Source organism: Cannabis sativa, chromosome 3 (assembly GCF_029168945.1).
Source record: "Cannabis sativa cultivar Pink pepper isolate KNU-18-1 chromosome 3, ASM2916894v1, whole genome shotgun sequence".
Taxonomy (NCBI): domain Eukaryota; kingdom Viridiplantae; phylum Streptophyta; class Magnoliopsida; order Rosales; family Cannabaceae; genus Cannabis; species Cannabis sativa.
In genome coordinates, this window is record NC_083603.1 from 1138613 (window position 1) to 1159477 (window position 20865).

General features: G+C 34.8%; 3 protein-coding genes across 7 annotated transcripts; all 3 read left to right on the forward strand.

Annotated features, from left to right (window-relative positions):
* Positions 1-866: 866 nt before the first annotated feature.
* On the forward strand, positions 867-10388 carry LOC115709486 (putative disease resistance RPP13-like protein 1). The gene is made up of 3 exons (XM_061111359.1): positions 867-1205; positions 1453-1915; positions 8110-10388. The coding sequence occupies exons 1-3, from the start codon at positions 867-869 to the stop codon at positions 10386-10388; spliced, it is 3081 nt and encodes a 1026-aa protein (XP_060967342.1).
* Positions 10389-13449: 3061 nt separating this feature from the next.
* Positions 13450-15210, forward strand: LOC115709493 (putative disease resistance RPP13-like protein 1). The gene is made up of 3 exons (XM_061111360.1): positions 13450-13791; positions 13995-15082; positions 15201-15210. The coding sequence occupies exons 1-3, from the start codon at positions 13450-13452 to the stop codon at positions 15208-15210; spliced, it is 1440 nt and encodes a 479-aa protein (XP_060967343.1).
* Positions 15188-19304, forward strand: LOC133035564 (putative disease resistance RPP13-like protein 1). Of its 5 annotated transcripts, XM_061111443.1 has the most exons (7): positions 15188-16621; positions 16753-17142; positions 17331-17828; positions 17910-17965; positions 18236-18293; positions 18413-18526; positions 18628-19184. In XM_061111443.1, the coding sequence occupies exon 1, from the start codon at positions 15213-15215 to the stop codon at positions 16488-16490; it is 1278 nt and encodes a 425-aa protein (XP_060967426.1). In that variant the 5' UTR covers positions 15188-15212; the 3' UTR covers positions 16491-16621; positions 16753-17142; positions 17331-17828; positions 17910-17965; positions 18236-18293; positions 18413-18526; positions 18628-19184. The 5 variants fall into 5 exon arrangements, with proteins under 5 accessions (XP_060967426.1, XP_060967425.1, XP_060967423.1 ...); XM_061111442.1 differs by having other exon boundaries at positions 16758-17828; positions 18628-19304; XM_061111440.1 differs by having other exon boundaries at positions 16753-17828.
* Positions 19305-20865: the final 1561 nt, after the last annotated feature.

The following is a 20865-nucleotide window of genomic DNA, read 5'->3' on the forward strand; positions in this document are numbered from 1 at the left end:
TATACAAATACAAGTTTTGCTTTCTTGGTTATATCCATTATTGGATAAACTTAATTTTAACAGCTTATGAAATTTATGTGATTAATGGCAATAATCATATACTCAATAGTGGACCTACCAAGACACCTTACAGTAATGCTCAACATAAAAAAAAATGTGATTAAAGATAAAACTCCACTTGCACTATCTACACTAGACAGCACAATAATTTAAGTGATTAAAGATAAAACAAAAAGACCCAAGTTGGTGCCTTCATTTTTTATAAATGATTTTTCCTTATACCTCACTTTTCAAATTCAAATTAAGATTAAAAATGAATCATGTCCAAATAACTTATGAGCATTGCTATTAGGCTTACCAACTCATTATGTTATATATAAAACATGTTAATTAGTATTTAATACATAATAGGATACTATAAGTTGGTGTTATGATAAACAATAAGACAAACAATAAGATATTAATTAAGAGTGATAATTAAAGTAGCATAATTATATTATTGTGTATTTGTGATAATAAAGCTGATTCCATGATGTCGTTGGTTTTTTTATAATAAAAGAAAGACTACAACATTGTTTATGGAATAATTATATAATAAAATGATCAGATTTCAAAGTGTCATCTCTTGTTTTCATAGGCCTTTGGCTCTGTTTCACACATGAAAGCACATGTAATTAGGTACTAAATTTATGTAAACTATTATGTATAAAACAAAACTCATATCATATATAATAAACAATGTTCTACACTCACTGAGCTCAGCTCTGTTTACTACACTCTCACTCATATTATTTCTCTCTTTTGAATTTATTTTGTGTTCATCAATCAATCTTTCCTTTAATCTTTTCTGAGTTTTTAAAGATCTGATGGCTGAAGTGGTTGGAGGAGCGCTTCTCTCTGCTTTGCTTAACCCATTGGTGAAAAAGTTGACTACAGAGGTGAAGGACTTCTTCAAAGGAAAAGATGCCATTCTCAAGCTGCTCAAGGAGTTCAAGGCTTTGCTGTCCTCTGCTGATCTGCTGCTCATTGATGCTGAGGAGAAGCTCATCAAAGACCCAAGAGTGCGGAACTGGCTTGATGATCTCAAGGACACCATTTATGATGCAGATGACTTGGTTTACAAGATAGACACTGAAGCATGGCGAAATGAACTGGAAGATGGTGGTCCTCATGAATCTCATAGTGGCTGCACTTGTACTAGCAAGGTAATAATTAATCAATTACCTTTGATTAATCACAATTGCTTTTTGTTTAGTAACATACTTTCTTATTTAGGCTTTACATTTGATTGAAATTATTTCGGGTTGGTTTGAGCAGTTTATTTGAATTAGAGTGTTTGTAAAAGAATTTGTACACCACAAATAGTTATGAGTCTTTTCCAATATATGACAATATAATATAAAATTCTTCACTCTTTCTCTATCAAGTAATCTAGTGCATAATACTTGTCAGGCACTCAAGAGACTCATCTCATCAACTCCTTTAACTTGTTTTGATAAGACCATTAAACCTGAGATAGAAGAGGCACTTGGGAAATTGAAGCTTCTTCTAGACAATAGAGATCTTGGTTTGGAACGTGTGAAGAATCATAAGCTTCCAGAGAGGGTATGTGCTCCTTTGGTGGAAGAATCTGATGTTTATGGAAGGGATGTTGACAAAGAAGCTATTGTTAAGTTGCTTAGTTCAGATGATAGAACCTGTGGTGACAAATTGTCAGTGATCCCCATAGTGGGGATGGGCGGTATTGGAAAGACTACTCTTGCTCAACTTGTGTACAATGATAAAAGAGTTATGAATACATTGTTTGATACTAGAGTGTGGGTTACTGTGGGAGATAATAACAAAGTCAATAGTTCTAAAGTAATGAAAACTATCATTCAGACGATCACAACTACCAAATGTGAAATTGAAGAGGAGTTCCTATTAGAATATTTTATATATGGAAGTTATTTTCTAATTAAGGAAATGATTTTCTATTTAAGGAAATAAATAAATAATTGATTTTCTGATAAATGAATATTTTATATTCATTAAATCTGGACAAAATCAATTATGTAATATTCTATATATGGTCAGATTTCTATATTCATTACCTGATTTGATTTCCTGAATTAATTGTCAAAATATTCTGACAATTAATGTGGCGAAGATACTGATGGAGTATCTCACCTATAAATATAGGGTCTCGGTCCCCGAGCTCCTCACTCATTCTGAATTCATTCAGCAAATTCCATCTAAAGAGAGTTGAGAGAGCGAGGAAGCCCGAACTCCAATACCGAAGCTATCGCAGGGATTGAAGCTCTGATACCATTAATTTCATATTAAGGAATTAGCATTTAATTAATAATCATACATTAATTGTATTATTTTGTATTTATTTGACAAATTTATGTTTAATGCAATTAATTTGGATTTGTATGATTTAAATGCTATACATAAATTCCTTTTATAGTGCTAGATATATTTAGAAATATTCAAACATTAAGATAGGTTGAATATTTTATTTAGCAATTAAGTTTCATAAAACTTCATAAAATAATTCATAAAATATTCATAAAACTTTATAAAATGAATAAGATATGAATAAAACGTAAGTAATTTTGTGGTTTGACATAAGAAAACATGAACCTGGGACAAATGCTCATATCTAGAACGGTTTTTAATGATCTTCGGACGACCACACTAGGAGCACTAATCTCAGTGATTGTCTATTATGTTAATAACGAAATTACTTTTAGGTAGAGCCCAATACCTAATGTCTAAAGTGAAAATATAATTTTTTATAATTAGGGAGTAGCCACAGCATCTTTAATTATATAAAATTATATATTAATTAAAATTCACCTTAATGGACAAAACTTGTAATTAATTATTTGGATATAATAATTTTACCCCACAGGGATTTTATTATATTTTTATAATTAATTAGGATAATATATTAAGTTAAATTCTCTTAATTTACCCCACAGGGAGTTATGAGGATTTGAATTAATAGTGTTATCACAAATTTTAATTAAAGATAGATTTCATTCCTCTATTATTTCTAAATTAAATACTTCATTAAATCTATCATAAAGTTCATCTAATTTTATTAGATTTAAAATTTAGCCCACAGGCAATTTTAGATTTAATAAAATTTTTATCTTCATCATGTTTCTACATTGGTAAAACATGAATTCATTAAAGCCTCAATTCTTTTAACATCTAAATTTTTTGTAATCCTACTCTTGCAGCTATTTCATCCACCTCTAAATATGCTGAAATCACTAGTGAAATCCCTCAGCTTAGGAGTGACAACTTCAAAATATGGAAGGAACGAGTTCTTCTCCACCTTGCTTGCACTGACATGGATTATGCAATAAGGAAAGATGAACCATTGCTATCACCGATACTAGCACCGCCGTCGAGATTGCACTACGTGAAAAGTGGGAGCAATCTAATCGTCTCTGCATCATGTTCATTATGTCCAGAATTCCTATGGGAATGCGTGGATCGGTGGAGCCACCTGAGAAGGTGAAAGACTTTATCAAAGTTATGGATGAGCAGTTTGACACTTCAGATAAATCCTTATTCATCAACCTCATCCAAGAGTTCTCATCCACAAAACTCACCGGTGTTAAAGGAGTTCGAGAACACATTTCTAAAATGAGGGACATCACTGCTCATTTGAAGAAACTCGACGTTATCATTCCTGATACCTTCCCGGTTCATTACATCCTTCACAATCTTCCTCCACAAGTATGGGCCTTTCAAAATTTCCTACAACACACATAAAGAAAAATGGACTATCAATGAATTGATGACCATGTGTGTTCAAGAGGAAGCCAGGCTCCTACAGGAGCAAGGAGAAAGTGTTCACCTGACCACTCAACCTAAGAAACGCAAGCCATTCAAGAAGAACAAAGGGAAAAAGCCCATGGCTCCCAAGGCTGCCATAAAGAAAGATTCCATCAAATGTTTCTTTTGTAAACAAAAGGGACATGCTAAAAGGGAGTGCAGCCAGTTCAAGAAATGGATGGATGACAAAGGTAATCCAATTTCCTTAGTATGTTATGAATCTAATATGGCTAATGTTAATCTTAACACATGGTGGATTGATTCCGGTTCAACAATTCACATAACAAATTCCTTGCAGGATATTCAAAATCTAAGGAAGCCAGTGGCAAGTGAGCAAAGCATCTTATCTGGAAACAAGATGGGCTCACATGTGGAAGCTATTGGAACATGCAATTTAGTTTTAAGTAATGGTTTTATTTTAAAGTTAGAAAAGACCTTTTATGTACCAAGTTTCTCTAGAAACTTGATTTCAGTTTCAAGACTTATACCCTTTGGTTTTTCCTTTACATTTTCAGACAAATATTTTAATTTATATTATAAATGCGAATGTGTTGGAAATGGTATTTTGTACGATGGTCTTTACTGCCTTAATTTACAAAATAATACCACTAATAATGTTATGCATGTTCACGCTGGCACTAAAAGATGTGTTATGAAAGAGGATTCCTGTACATTGTGGCACCGGAGATTGGGACATATCTCCATTGATAGAATTAAAAGGTTGGTAAAAGATGGGGTACTCAATACCTTAGATTTTACTGACTTTGATACTTGTGTGGATTGCATTAAGGGAAAGCAAACCTCCAAGTCCGTCAAAACCGGTGTCCATAGGAGTTACGAAATATTAGAAATCATACATACTGATATATGTAGTCCAGATATGGAGTCACATGGTCAGAAATACTTCATCTCATTCATAGATGATTACTCACGCTACATGTATATCTACTTACTTCATAATAAAAGTGAAGCATTAGATGTCTTTAAGATATTTAAAGCTGAAGTAGAGAAACAATGCAACAAGCAAATTAAGATAGTGAGATCGAGATAGAGGAGGTGAGTATTATGGTAGATACACGAGAAGATGGACAAGCACTGGTGCATTTGCGAAGTTTCTTGAAGAAAATGGGATTGTTGCCCATTACACCTTGCCCGGTACACCCGAGCAAAACGGTGTTGCAGAAAGAAGAAACCGAACATTAATGGACATGGTGCGGAGTATGCTTAGTAGCAACTCTAATCTTCCTAAATCCTTGTGGACTGAAGCATTAAAGACATCCGTGTACATATTAAACCGAGTTCCAACAAAGGCAGTCTCAAAAACTCCTTTTGAATTATGGAAAGGTTGGAAACCAAGTTTGAATCATGTACGCATTTGGGGATGTCCATCTGAAGTCAGAATATATAATCCACAAGAGAAGAAATTGGACCCAAGGACCATAAGCGGATTCTTTATAGGGTACGCCGAAAAGTCTAAAGGTTACAAGTTTTATTGTCCATCTCATAGCACAAGAATTGTGGAATCAAGGAATGCAAAATTTCTTGAGAATGCCTTGATCAGTGGGAGTGATCAATCAAAGGACTTAGGTCCTGAGAAAGATCCTTCAGAACCTTCCACTTCAAAAGCAAGATTGATAATGGTTAACACTCCTGTCGTTCAAACGAATGTTGAACAACCATTACCAATCACTGAAGATCCACAAGTTGGTAATGATAATCCAGTAGATCAAAATGTTCAAGAGTTGCCTGCAACTGTTGAACAACCTGCTGAACCTGCTGCTGCTCCCCAAGAGCCTGTTGGTGAAGTCTTAAGAAGATCTACTAGACCTATCAAACCAAGGATTTATAAAGACTATGTTGTGTATTTATTAGAATCTGATATTGGAATTGGAAATGATCCAGAAACGTTTTTACAAGCTATGAACAGTAGAGAATCAAAATTGTGGTACAATGCTATGGATGATGAAATGAATTCTATGAGGTGCAACAGAGTCTGGGAACTTGTAAAGTTGCCTAATGGGGCGAGAGCCATTGGCTGTAAATGGGTCTATAAAACTAAGAAAGACTCATTAGGCAACACTGAGAGGTACAAAGCGAGACTTGTTGCTAAAGGATTCACTCAAGAGGAAGGAATTGACTATACAGAGACTTTTTCTCCTGTATCAAAGAAAGATTCCCTGAGAGTCATCTTGGCATTAGTTGCTCATTTTGATTTCAGAGCTGGAGCGAGATGGATGTAAAAACTCGCTTTTCGAATGGTGATCTAGAGGAGGAGGTATACATGAAACAACCGAAGGATTCTCTTCTAGTGAAGGTCGGGATTTGGTATGCAAGCTCGAAGTCCATCTATGGATTAAAACAAGCATCCCGCCAATGGTATTTAAAATTTCATGATGTCATCTCTTCCTTTGGATTTGAAGAGAATGTCATGGACCAATGCATATACCTGAAGGAAAGTGGGAGTAAAATCTGTTTTCTTGTTTTATATGTGGACGATATTCTTCTTGCATCCAATGATAAAGGGTTGCTACGTGAAGTGAAACAATTTCTTTCAAAGAACTTTGAAATGAAAGACATGGGTGAAGCATCCTATGTCATAGGCATTAAGATTCATAGAGATAGATACCGAGGTATCTTAGGTTTATCTCAAGAAGCCTACATCAACAGAGTTTTAGAAAGATTTCATATGAAAGATTGTTCACCGAGCGTTGCTCCAATTATGAAGGGTGATAAATTAAATTTGAGCCAGTGCCCAAAGAATGATTTTGAAAGAGAACAAATGAAGAACATTCCTATGCTTCTGCTGTCGGAAGCCTAATGTATGCTCGAGTGTGCACAAGACCCGACATTGCTTATTCTCGTCGGAATGTTAGGAAGATTTCGAGTAACCCGGGGATAGACCACCGGAAAGCCGCAAAGAAAGTAATGAGGTATCTTCGGGGTACTAAGGATTACAAACCGATGTTCAAACGAATCGACAATCTAGAAGTAGTTGGCTACTCGTACTCGCATTTCGCCGGTTGCACCGATTCACGTAAATCTACATCCGGTTACGTGTTTATGTTTCTCGGTGGAGCTGTGTCCTGGAGGAGTAACAAACAAACCTTGACTGCTACTTATACTATGGAGGCTGAGTTCGTTTCTTGCTTTGAGGCTACATCACATGGTGTATGGCTAAAGAGTTTCATTTCAGGCCTTAGAGTGGTTGATTCCATTGCAAGGCCGCTAAAGATGTTCTGTGACAATTCAGCTGCTGTTTTCATGGCTAAGAACAACAAAAGTGGAAGTCGAAGCAAGCACATCGACATTAAGTACTTAGCTATTAGAGAACGTGTTAAGGAAAATAAAGTGGTCATTCAACACATTAGCTCTGAATTGATGATTGCCGATCCTATGACAAAAGGCTTGCCACCTCATAAATTCAAGGATCATGTAGAGAACATGGGACTTGGTTCCCTTATGTAATTTGTACAAATAAAGTTATTATTAATGAAACTCTTATTTTGATTTTTCTCATATTTATGCGCATCTTAATTTTACATTTGAGAAAAATTTTCAGAGGACCTGAATAAACATAAGGTTTAGGGTTTATTCACTTAAGTACATTGCCACATAAAGTACATTGTTATATAATAAATGTATTGTAATACATGGAAGATAATACTCGATTCATAATGAGGACATGTCGCTATGATTCGTATGTTTATTATATAATGAGGAACGTTGGGTTTGAATATTTTAGTTTAAATGCTGACCAAGTGGGAGAATATTAGAATATTTTATATATGGAAGTTATTTTCTAATTAAGGAAATGATTTTCTATTTAAGGAAATAAATAAATAATTGATTTTCTGATAAATGAATATTTTATATTCATTAAATCTGGACAAAATCAATTATGTAATATTCTATATATGGTCAGATTTCTATATTCATTACCTGATTTGATTTCCTGAATTAATTGTCAAAATATTCTGACAATTAATGTGGCGAAGATACTGATGGAGTATCTCACCTATAAATATAGGGTCTCGGTCCCCGAGCTCCTCACTCATTCTGAATTCATTCAGCAAATTCCATCTAAAGAGAGTTGAGAGAGCGAGGAAGCCCGAACTCCAATACCGAAGCTATCGCAGGGATTGAAGCTCAAAGATCAATGGCTGGAGGTACATCGATCCTTTCATTGCATATATTATTGATATGATTAAAGTTTATTTTCCGCATTTCATATCATTTGTATATGCTATATTTCATACACTATATATATAGTCTAACAGTTCCAAGTTTTAAATGAAGTCAAGAAAGTTTTGACTGAGAAGAAGTTTCTCATTGTTCTAGATGATGTTTGGGATGAAGATAGCAACAGATGGGACGTCATAAAAAGTACTTTTCAATCTGGGCTGCGCGGAAGCAAGATCATAGTGACAACACGTAGCAATAGGGTTGCATCAATTATGGGAACTAAGCCATCATCAACTTATTCCCTAAGCACTATATCTTTTGACAAAGGTTGGGAGTTATTTGTCAGATGTGCTGCAATTGATGTCAACTCGCATGAGTACTCAGATTTGCAAGCAATTGGTCGAAAAATTGTTGAAAAGTGTAATGGTCTTCCTCTAGCTATAAAATCACTTGGGGGACTTTTACGTGGGAAGCAAAATAAAGAGGATTGGGATGACATATTAAACAACGATATATGGGAGTTGTATGAGAATGAGAGTGTTGGTATTCTTCCAGCTCTATGGCTGAGCTATTTTTATTTACCTTCACATTTGAAGTCTTGTTTCTCCTATTGTGCTATATTTCCTAAAGATTATGAATACAATGAAGAAGAGATGATCTTATTGTGGATGGCTGAAGGTCTATTACTTCCTAAGAAGGGAGTTAGAATTGAAGACATTGGAAAGAAGTACTTCAAAGATCTAATCTCAATGTCATTTTTTCAACCATCAAATAACAATAAGAAGGAGTCCATTTTTCTCATGCATGATCTTATACATGATTTGGCAATATTTGTTTCTGGTGAGTTTTGCTATATGATGAATAATATAAACAAATGTTCTCACAAGGTTCGTCATTTTTCGTACATGCGTGACTGTGAAAGAGCCAATGACCCCAAGGAATTTGAGGAGTTATTCAAAGCGAAGGGCGTGCGCACCATATTGTGGCAACAAGAGTTAAGCGGTGATCTGCTGGAGCTGTTAAAGATTGAGGACTTAGACAAGTCATTCCCAAGATTGAGAGTACTATCCATATGTGATTATAGCATCACCAAGTTTCCCAATTCAATAGGCAATTTGAAGTATTTAAGATATTTGAAGTTAGATTGTATTGATATTGAAGAGATACCTAACACAATATGTAAATTGTATAATTTGGAGACACTATTGTTGGAGAAATGTAGGAAAGTCACTCAACTACCAACTGATATAGGCAATTTAGTCAAGTTGCGACATCTTAGTGTTCCTGAGAAGAATTTATTTGGGATGCCATTGCAGTTGGGCAAGCTACAAAATCTGCAAACACTTAATGCATTTGTTGTTGGAAGAACTAGAGATTGTGGTGGCATTAAGCTATTGAAAGAGTTTCAAGATCTGCACGGGAGTCTTTCTATTAAGGGACTACAAAAAGTTAGTTGCCTTGAGGAAGTTTCTGATGTTGCAGCACCATTAAAGAGTTTAAAGTTTCTTAGTCACCTATCTTTGGTATGGGATTATCGCTATGAACCTGAACTTGATGACTTGCACAAAGAAAGAGAGCTACTCAGACTCTGCACTGTTGAGCCTCATCCAAATTTGAAGAAACTTGAGATTTGGTCCTACAAAGGAAGTAGCTTCCCAAATTGGATGGAAGATCATCGTTGCTTGTCTAATTTGGTAAGTTTGAAGTTAATGTATTGTAGTAATTGTAGCTTCTTGCCGTCATTGGGACAGCTTCCCTCTCTCAAAGTTCTTTTGATTGTGAATTGTGGTGTGGTGAGAATAGATTCAAAGTTTTATTGCTCTACTAGTGTTGATTCTTCTGGTGCAATACAAAAAAAGACATTCTTTAGATCTTTGGAGACCTTGGAGTTTAATAATTTGGAGAAGTTTGAAGAGTGGTCATTTATGGAAGGTGGTGTTTTTCCACACCTGAAGAATCTTAAATTTTTTGACTGCAACAGACTCAAAGTGACATTGTTAGGAGATTATTTTCCGTCATTGACAGAGCTTGTAATACATAACAGTGAGGTACTATTACCATTATTACTCCCAAGAGCTCAACTCATGCAAGCCCCTTTGACCACTTTAAAGAAGATTGCATTTATGTACTTTTTTAACTTAACACACTTAGACGAGGCGGCCTTTCAGCACCTCACCTCCCTTGAGGAATTGACAATTGAAGGCTGTCATTACCTCCGATGCTTGCCAAAAAAACTACCCACTTCGCTTTCTGATCTTCATATCATTGAGTGTCCATTGCTAACACCACTAGTGAAGAGGGAGACAGGGGAGGACTGGCCAATTATAGCTCACATCCCAAATATCATTGTTGATGGCAAGAAAATATAGGTAATACTCTTTTCTGTCCTAATTGTTTACAACATTGCTATTTAGCATCTTAACACTACACCGATATATGACCCTCCATAAGTAGTTCGCGATTATGCCACTTCTTGTGGTGCTTGGCCTCTTAAGTTGCCCCTTAGCACTTTTAAAATTGCTTAAAAGCTTTATTCAATTATGAATCGAAGTTTTCATTTTATTTATTTCTTGTTTCTGTTTTAGGTTGTGTTGTGTTGTGTTGTGTGTACAACACTGCCAGGTTGATTGATTCAGCTGTACAAAACCCAGGTATGATAGTTTGACTCCTCTTCTTCTGCTTCTTTATTTGTTATTTTCATTATTTATTAAATATTTGTGGTGTTTAATTTTATTTGTTTATAGCTAGAATATTTAGTGGTTTTGAGAAATATGTATGACACAATCAATTTATTTTTTTACAAAATACCATGTTATTCAAAGTTTCATCCTGTATATTGAAGAATTACCATGTTATTCAGATTGACTTTGCTTACTATTCACTAAAAGAGGCCAATCTAGTATATTATGATTACCTTACAATTTTTTTTTTCTTTTCAATTAAGAAGAGACTGTATAGATGTTGGCATAACAAAATGAAGCTTTGCTTGACTGGTAGAATTTAACACAAGGTGTTACTCTGTTGTTGCAGGGTCCAACCATAAATGAGTAGTGTAGAGGAATTATTAATAAATGCTTCTAAATGATTGACATTACATACTTGGATGATTCAGAATCAATCAATCAATCAATCAGCTAGTGCAGCAAAGTAATCACCTTATGTTATATTTTGTATGTTTCAATCTGACTAATTATGTTTATGTTGTTTATGTAATTTGAATCAGTCTTGTAACCATTGCAACATTTTTGGTATCCATTTTCTGTTATTCTTTTTTGTCTATGCAATTGCTTTCACTTGTTTTGGTTTCTTGGTTGTATGCATTTTTGGTGAAGCTACAACGTCGTACTAGTAACTTACACAACTAACAATTTCGTAATAGCAACAATACTTAATTTGTCCAATGCATTCTGAATCGTTCAAAACTTAAAAAAACATAAAACCTGTTAGACTATGAAGATACTTCGGTTCATTTGGAGTTTGACACTGACTCGAAGAGTGCATCCAAATACAATCGATACAGTAACAAAACCACACAAAACAATCCGAAATAATCAATTCACAGCCAAAATTAACACCCTAAAATACACCTAGAGAGTGATATCAGTCTAAAGTTTAATACAAATATTTCAAAAGAGAAAATATGAAAGTAGTCCTTAACTAAGGTAGTGGCCTCATGCTTATTAATTTGATCAAAAGGTTAATCTCTACTCTACTTGTTAAGGCCTTTCAAATTAATAGCTTCCATTCAAAGTGAATGTGAATATATCCGGAATCGACAGGCTTCTGCCTTAACCTTGGATTGGCTGGGCTACATACAAACTTGGATGCTGTTTCTCTAACTTCACTCACTCTTGTTTCTAACCACCATTGCTACCTTTGTGTGTGTATCTATCTATATTGTATCAAAGATTGCTAAACTTTGATACAATAGCTGTTAATTAAGACAGCTGGCTTAACTAGTTGGTGGTTTATTTAATGCAATTCTTCACTCTTTCTCTGTCAATTGACCTATTGCATGCAAGCATAATACTTCAGGCACTCATGAGACTCATCTCAACAAATCCTTTAACTTCTTTTGATAAGACCATAAAACCTGAGATAGAAGAGACATTTGAGAAATTGAAGCTTCTTCTAGATAACAAAGATCTTGGTTTGGAACGTGCAAAAGATCATAAGAAGCCAGAAAGGGTATGTGGTCCTTTAGTGGAAGAATCTGATGTTTATGGAAGGGATGCTGATAAAGAAGCTATTATTAAGTCTCTTTTATCGGATGACACAATCGGTGGTGACAAATTGTCAGTGATTAATGCTATTAAGTGATTTGTATGTTTGTTTCTAAAGAATGGAAGAAGTCAGTTACCACCAAATTAAACACATGAATATGATTTGCTTACTTTTAGTTTGAGTGACTATTAGAGTACTGTTATTGTAACATATATATATATATATATATATATATATATATATCTGTATGTATGCACTACCATTAGTACTAGTAGAGAGAACCAACAAAACAACCATTGCTACCTTTTCTTAATATAAATTTGCTCTCCATTTTCTCTTATTCTTTTTTTTTTTTTGAAGATTATTTGTCTATGCAATTGCTTTGACTAATTTTAGTCTATATATATAATCGTAACAAGAATAAGTGAAGTTGTTATTGCAGAGTTAGTATTTTAGTGTATAGCACGGTTAAGGGACTTTTGACATTAATGATAAACAGAGGTTGTGAGCCAATTATGCATAAACATATATAATGTTATAAAGCGAGGATTAGAGTATTATTCTAATGAGGATGGGGTTGTAATGTTTGAAGAGTTGGGAAAGAAGGGTTGTAAGTTGGTGTTATGACAAACAATAAGATACTAAAATGATATTAAATTAACAGTTAAAGTAAAGTTGGAAAGCAATCCCCCACTAGACATTATTATTGTGTATTTGTGATAATGTTGATTAATTCCTTGATCTGATTTTTGAGCTGTATTCCAATTAACCTTTACATTTTATAAACAAATACTACAATGCTAGCTATATTTCTCTTGCTTCATATAATCAAAGTTTCTCTAATCTTCATAGCCGTACGGGAAGGCACATGTAATGAGGTGTTATTTTATTTCTTTATCTTAAATTTATTTAAACCATGCAGCTAGCACAGTCTACCACTATTAAATTAACATATAATTATATTATTGTAAATGAGCATTAGTTTACAGTAATTAAAAAGGTGTACTCATGTTTTGTTTTACACTGCGATCCATAAAACAAAACAAACTCATAATAAACAATGTTTAATGGACCCCATGATCTGCTTTTAGAGAGGTATTTTACTACGTACTCAAAATTTTAATGTGAACTCAAGCCAAATTATTTCTGATTTCTCTCTTTCTCTCTCTCTCTTCCTGTAATCCTTTTCGAGTTTTTGAAGATCTTATGGCTGCTGAAGTGGTTGGAGGAGCACTTCTCTCTGCTTTGCTTAATCCATTGGTGAAAAAGTTAACTACTGAGGTTAAGGACTTCTTCAAAGGAAAAGATGCCATTCTTAAGCTGTTGAAGGAGTTCAAAACTTTGTTGTCCTCTTTTGATCTGCTGCTCATTGATGCCGAGGAGAAGCTAATCAGAAACCCAAGAGTGCGGAAATGGCTTGATGATCTCAAGGATGCCATTTATGATGCAGACGACTTGGTTTACAAGATTGACACTGAAGCATGGCAAAAGGAAATGGATGGTGGTGGTTATCTAGAATCTCATAGCAGCTGCACTTGTACTAGTAAGGTACTGATAAATCAATGGATTGGATTTCTCTAATTAGTTATTATGACATGCTTTGTCATTAGATTAGTTAGAGAATATTCTACACTATTTACTTACTTGAATTATTAGAGTGTTTATTGTATGAGTCTTTTCCAATATATGAGAATATAATATAATTCCTCACTCTTTCTGTATCAATTAATCTAGTGCATAATACTTGTCAGGCACTCACGAGATTCATCTCATCGACTCCTTTAACTTCTTTTGATAAGACCATCAAACCCGAGATAGAAGAGACGCTTGGGAAATTGAAGGTTCTTTTAGACAATAAATATATTGGTTTGAAACGTATAGAAAAACAAAAACATCCAGAAAGAGTATGTACTCCTTCTGTTGAAGAATCTGATGTTTATGGAAGGGATGATGATAAAGAAGCTATTATTAAGCTGCTTCTGTCGGATGGCACAAGTGGTGGTGACAAATTGTCTGTGATCCCCATAGTGGGGATGGGCGGTATTGGAAAGACTACTCTTGCTCAACTCGTATACAAGGATGACAGAGTTGAAATTTTTTTTGATACCAAAGTATGGATTACGGTGGGAGATGACAAAGTTGACTGCATGAAAGTAATGAAACTAATTGTCGAGAAGGTCACTTCTGTAAAATGTGAAATTGAGGAGTCGTATGATCTTCAAGAAGAAGTAAAGAAGGCTCTGAGTACAAAGAAGTTTCTGTTTGTTGTTGATGATGTTTGGGATGAGGATCCTTCCAAGTGGGATGTCTTAAACAGTTGTTTCAAATCAGGGTTGCATGGAAGCAGGATCATTGTGACGACACGTAGCAATAAGGTTGCATCAATTATGGGAAATAAGTTGTCAACTTACTCCCTAAGCACTATCTCTACTGACAAAGGTTGGCAGTTGTTTGTTAGATGTGCTACAATCGATGTCAACACGCACGAGTACACTGATTTACAAGTAATTGGTCGAAAAATTGTTGAAAAGTGTAATGGTCTTCCTCTGGCTATAAAATCACTTGGGGGTCTTTTACGTGGGAAGCAAAATAAAGAGGATTGGGATGACATATTGAACAACGATATATGGGGGTTGTATGAGAATGAGAGTGTTGGTATTCTTCCAGCTTTATGGCTGAGCTATTTTTATTTACCTTCACATTTGAAGTCTTGTTTCTCCTATTGTGCTATATTTCCTAAAGGTTATAAGTACACAGAAGAAGAGTTGGTCTTATTGTGGATAGGTGAAGGTCTTTTACTTCCTAACAAGAAAGACAGAATTGAAGATATCGGAAAGAAGTACTTCAAAGATTTGATCTCAATGTTATTTTTGCAACCATCAAATAACGATGCGAAGGAGGCGACTTTTCTCATGCACGATCTTATACATGATTTGGCAATCTTTGTTTCTGGTGAGTTTTCTTTAACGATGAATAATATCAGTAAACATTCTCACATGGTTCGTCATTTTTCGTACCTACAAGGATGTGCGAAAGACAATGACCTTAAGGAATTTGAGGAGTTATTTAAAGCTAAGTGCTTGCGCACCATATTGTGGAAACAACGTCGAACAGTTGATCAGCTAAAGATTGAGCAGTTGGACAAGTCATTCCCGGGCTTGAGAGTTCTATCATTAAACAATGATGAGATCACAAAGCTTCCTGATTCAATAGGGAATTTGAAGTATTTAAGATATTTGAAGTTAGATTGTTATAATCTTGGTAAGATACCTAATACAATATGTAAGTTGTATAATTTGGAGACATTATTGTTGGAGTATACATGTGTTACTAGACTACCAACTGACATAGGAAATTTAATCAAGTTGCGGCATCTTAGTGTTCCTAATGGGTGGTCATTTGAAGAGATGCCATTGCAATTGGGGAAGCTACAAAATCTGCAAACACTTAATGCATTTATTGTGGGAAGAAATAAAGATTGTGGTGGTATTGAATTGTTGAAAGAGTTTCAAGATCTACACGGGAGTCTTTCTATTGAAGGACTACAAAATGTGAATGTGAGTAGCCTTAAGGAAGTTTCAGATGCTACAACACCATTAAAGAGTTTAAAGTTTCTTAGTCTCCTATGTTTGAAATGGGGTTTCTTTCATAAATCTGAAGTTGACGAGTTGCACAAAGAAAGAGAGCTACTCAATGCCCTCCAACCTCATCCAAACTTGAAGAAACTTGAGATTTGGAGATACAAAGGCAGCAGTTTCCCAAATTGGATGGGAGATCATCGCTGCTTGTCTAATTTAGTAAGCCTGACCATTACAAGGTGTTCTAATTGCAGCTTCTTGCCGTCGTTGGGACAGCTGCCTTCTCTCAAAGATCTTACCATCATGCGGTGTGGTGTGGTGAGAATAGATTCAGAGTTTTATTGTTCTACTATTCTTGATTCTTCTTCTTCTGTTGCAGTACAAACAAAGCCATTCTTTGCATCTTTGGAGACCTTGACATTTGAGGAATTGTTTAAGCTGAAAGAGTGGTCATTTATCAAAGGTGGAGTTTTTCCTCGTCTTAAGAAGTTGACGATTGAAGAGTGTCCTTACCTCTGGTGCTTACCAAAAGAACTACCCACTTCTCTTTCTGATCTTCACATCAGTTATTGCACATTGCTAAGACCACGAGTCCAGAGGGAGATAGGGGAGGACTGGCCAATTATTGCTCACATCCCAAATATCATCCTTGATCGCAAGAAAATATAGGTATTACTGTTTTCTGATCTACGCATTAAGGAGTGAAAATTGCTAAGATCACGAGTGGAGAGGGAGACAGGGGAGGACTGGCCAATTATTGCTAACATCCTAAATATCACTGTTAAAAACAGATAAGCCAGGTATGATAGTTTGGCTCCTCTCCTTCTTCTTTTTCTTTATTTTCTATTGTATATTTTGTAATTTTCTGCTGTAATTATATTTAGTTATATTTTGGTAAAATTTTTAATGGTTGTGTTGCCCCGAGGTGTAGACCAGGTCTTAACGTACAAGCTGATTGGAGGAAAGAGAAGGGTTATCCTATGGAGGACATCTATTTTGGCGTTGTTATGGGCAGTATGGTTGGAAAGAAACAGTAGAATCTTCGAGGGAAAGATCAGCTCAGCTGAGATACTTTGGGAAAAATCAGATTGTGGATGTTTCAGATGCAGCAACTCCATTATTAAAGAGTAAGAAGTTTCTTAGTCAGCTATGTTTGGAATGGGAATATGGTCGTGAAGCTGAACTTGATGACTTGCAAAAAGAAAGAGAGCTACTCAATGCCCTCCAGCCTCATCCAAACTTGAAGGAACTTGAGATTAACAGCTACAAAGGCAACAATTTCCCAAATTGGATGGGAGACCATCAATGCTTGTCTAATTTAGTAAGCTTGACGATTTTTGATTGTAATAATTGTAGTTTTTTGCCGTCGTTGGGACAACTGCCATGTCTCAAAGACCTTGTTATTATGCGTTATAATGGTTTGGAGAGAATAGCTTCAGAGTTTTATTACTCTACTAGTCTTCATTCTTCTTCTTCTTCTGTTGTAATACAAACAAAGTCATTCTTTAGGTCTCTGGAGACATTGCAATTTCACTTTTTGCCTAAATTCGAAGAATGGTCATTTACTGAAGGCGGAGTTTTTCCTCGGCTTAAGAATCTTCATATTGAAGGTTGTGAGAGACTCAAAGTGACATTGTTAGGGAATATTTGCCTTCATTGACAAACCTTTCAATATATAGCAGCGAGGTCCTATTACCATTATTACTCCCAAGACCGCAACTCATGCAGGCCCCTTTGATCAGTTTAAAGAAGATTACAATTGGCAGATGTGAAAAGTTGATGCACTTTGATGAAGTGACCTTTCAGCACCTCACCTCTCTTGAGATGTTGTATATTTATTCTTGTGATGATCTCCAATGCTTGCCCAAACAACTACCCACTTCTCTTTCTGATCTTCACATCATCGATTGTCCATTGCTAAGACCACGAGTCCAGAGGGAGATAGGGGAGGACTGGCCAATTATTGCTCGCATCCCAAATATCATTCTTGATCGCAAGAAAATATAGGTATCACTCTATTTTCTTGTCTTTTGTAATTGTTTAAAAGCTTTATTCGGTATTGAATCAAAGTCTTCATTCTTGTTTTAGGTTGTGTTGTGTGTATGACACTGGGAGGTTGGTTGAATCTATTGCACAAAACCCAGGTATGACACTATTGATCCAATCCAATACTTGATAGAACTGGAATAAAGGTATTTTATTGATATCAAAGAAAGAATTACAAAGTTTCAAACTTTTTGAGACAGTTTGGTATCTCCCCAGAAAGCGTTTCACCTTCTTTAACATATGAATTCTAACTAACCAATTAACAAAACAATCATTCCTAAAGGAACTAAATTGAATGCCTTATTTATACACCTGGATATGAAAGCATATTTTTGAGGCCTAACATATTCTTCTTCATTTTTATGTAGTAGATACATTGGAAGCATCATCACCTGTACCAGTTTCTACCTCTAGCCTAACCCAAAGGTTCATCTTTATATTTTGTGATGTTTTGCTGTAATTCTTTGCTTGTATTTTGCTAGAACTTTTTATGGTTGTGAGATGATTAACATGTTTGACACAATCAATTTTTGATGTGTAATCAGAGTTTCATCCTCTATACTGAAGAACAACTTAAATGACTTTTATTGTTTCACCTTTGGTTTGGGTTCAAAAACCTTAGCTAAAGTGGCTGCCTGGGAATTCAGATTGACTAATTGGTATATAATGGATGTTATTAGTTGGTGGCAGTACATAATAGACTCCCAAAATTTCTTGCTTTGTGTGGTTATTTATGCTTTGTTTATGTTCCCCATTGCAGAACTGCATGATGTTATTGTTACAGACTCTGCATTGACACATATTCAACCATTTGAAGTTCATGATTTGGGTGCATCAGTTGGGTGGCATTCATTGAAGTTTGGTCTGCTCGTTTTCATATGTAATGGGCTGTGTGGATTGAGAAAGAAATAGCAGAATATTCCAGCGGAGGACGTTTGGGAGAGAGTTCGATTTTGGACAGTCACATGGGCCTTTAGAACAAAACATTTTGAGAATTTTCCCTTTCTAGACTTGTGTAGGGAGTGGGAGTGTGTTGATGTAAAAAGACTTGATGTTTTGGTCTGTTTTGTTTTGTGATCTTATCATTTCCTCTTTTGTATTCTTCTTATAACCATTATTAATACATAGTGGTGGGGTAGTCTATTTCTCTTTTTTTGAAAAAAAAGATGTGAGCTGTGGGGTTTTATTATTTTCTACTACTTTTCCATATTGACCTCACATTAACTTCATTTCTTTAGCTTTTTCATTATTTATAGAAGGAGCATTTTGCTACGAGGCACCATGGTACCTAGCAACCTTATCAGACAGCGTAGCGATATAACATCTCATATAAGATTTGATATTTAATTACACCATTAGCGATATAACACTTCATATGAGGTGCTATAGGCACTGCAGGTGCTCTTTACTATATTAAAAAATGTCAATAGTTTGCACTATATATGTGTTCATGTTTATCATTTCCTTTTCTTTCCTAGTTCATATGTTCTAATTATGCAACTACTTTTCTTTCCTTAAATTTCCGATTCTCATTGTAATGTGAGCCGAAAACAGAAGATGATGAGTGGAAAAAGGCGGTATCCATAACGAGACACAGTGCTTACTTTTACCATTTGATCTGAAGGTTGATTTCTACTTGAATGAATATAGTTAAAGAAAGTTGAAAGAAGCATTGTTTGAGTGTGTGGTGTGTGAATGGATTTGGTTTCATAAACTAAAAGCAACAATATAACACTAATAAATATTAACTAAAAATATTGCGTTCTATTAATTATGATTATATCAAAGTCTTTGTACTTATCTTGTATAATAATTAAGGCAGTAGGTTTACCAACTATAGCCACCACTAATATATTAATTAGTTAATTAGCTGATATTTTGTTTGAACAAACATATGCACTAAAGCTCTTTTTGATTGCAAGGTTTTCAGCTTCTTTGTCTCAATTAACACATGTAATGATAATACTAAACCTCTATTTTTATAATAGAAACAAATTGGTTTTTGTGAGTTGTTGTGTTTTGTTTTCATTATCCTGGTACCTAATACCAACTCTATGAAAAATAATAAGTAAATACCATTGTAAGACAAACAATATTAATATTAATTAATAATCATAATATAATGTGGCCCCATGATATTCTTTCATATTCAATATATCATATGCTATGCTAGTGCAAGAGCTACTACACTCAATCACTTTCCTTAATCCTTTATTTTGAGTTTATTTTGTGTTCATCAACCAATCTTTCCTTTAATCATTTCCAAGTTTTTGAAGATCTCATGGCTGAATTAGTTGCAAGACCGCTTCTCTCTGCTTTGCTTAATCCATTGGTGAACAAGTTAACTAGTGAGGTGAAGGAATTCTTCAAAGGAAAAGATGCCATTCTGAAGCTGGTGAAGGAGTTGAAAACTTTGCTATCCTCTGCTGATCTGCTGCTCACTGATGCTGAGGAGAAGCTCATCAAAGACCCAAGAGTAAGGAAGTGGCTTGATGATCTCAAGGATGTAATTTATGATGCAGACGACTTGATTTACAAAATCGACAATGAAGCACAGCGAAACAAAATGAAAGGCAGTTTCACTAGTAAGGTACTACTGATAAAACAATGGATTGGATTTCTTTATTTTGCTTTGTCATTAGATCACTCATTAGATCACTTAGGATTAGATCACTTAGGAGTGATCTAATGACCATTTACTATGCTTTAGACATAGTTAATAAGAGTGAATATTCGTTGGGTTATAGTATATTTTAAACAACCCAATGGTAATATCAGCCTGCAAACATCTAATTATAACCCGCCCAATAATTTAGTTTGGTCATATTAACCTGCCCACACCAATCTTATTTTTGTTATTATTATTATTGTTAGTTTTTAGTTTTCAAATAATTATTAGATATAAAAGAATACATATATATGTTTCAAATAGAAGAAAATATTAATATAGTCTAGATACTAAAATTAAACTTCAATATCTAAATACAATTAAAATAAA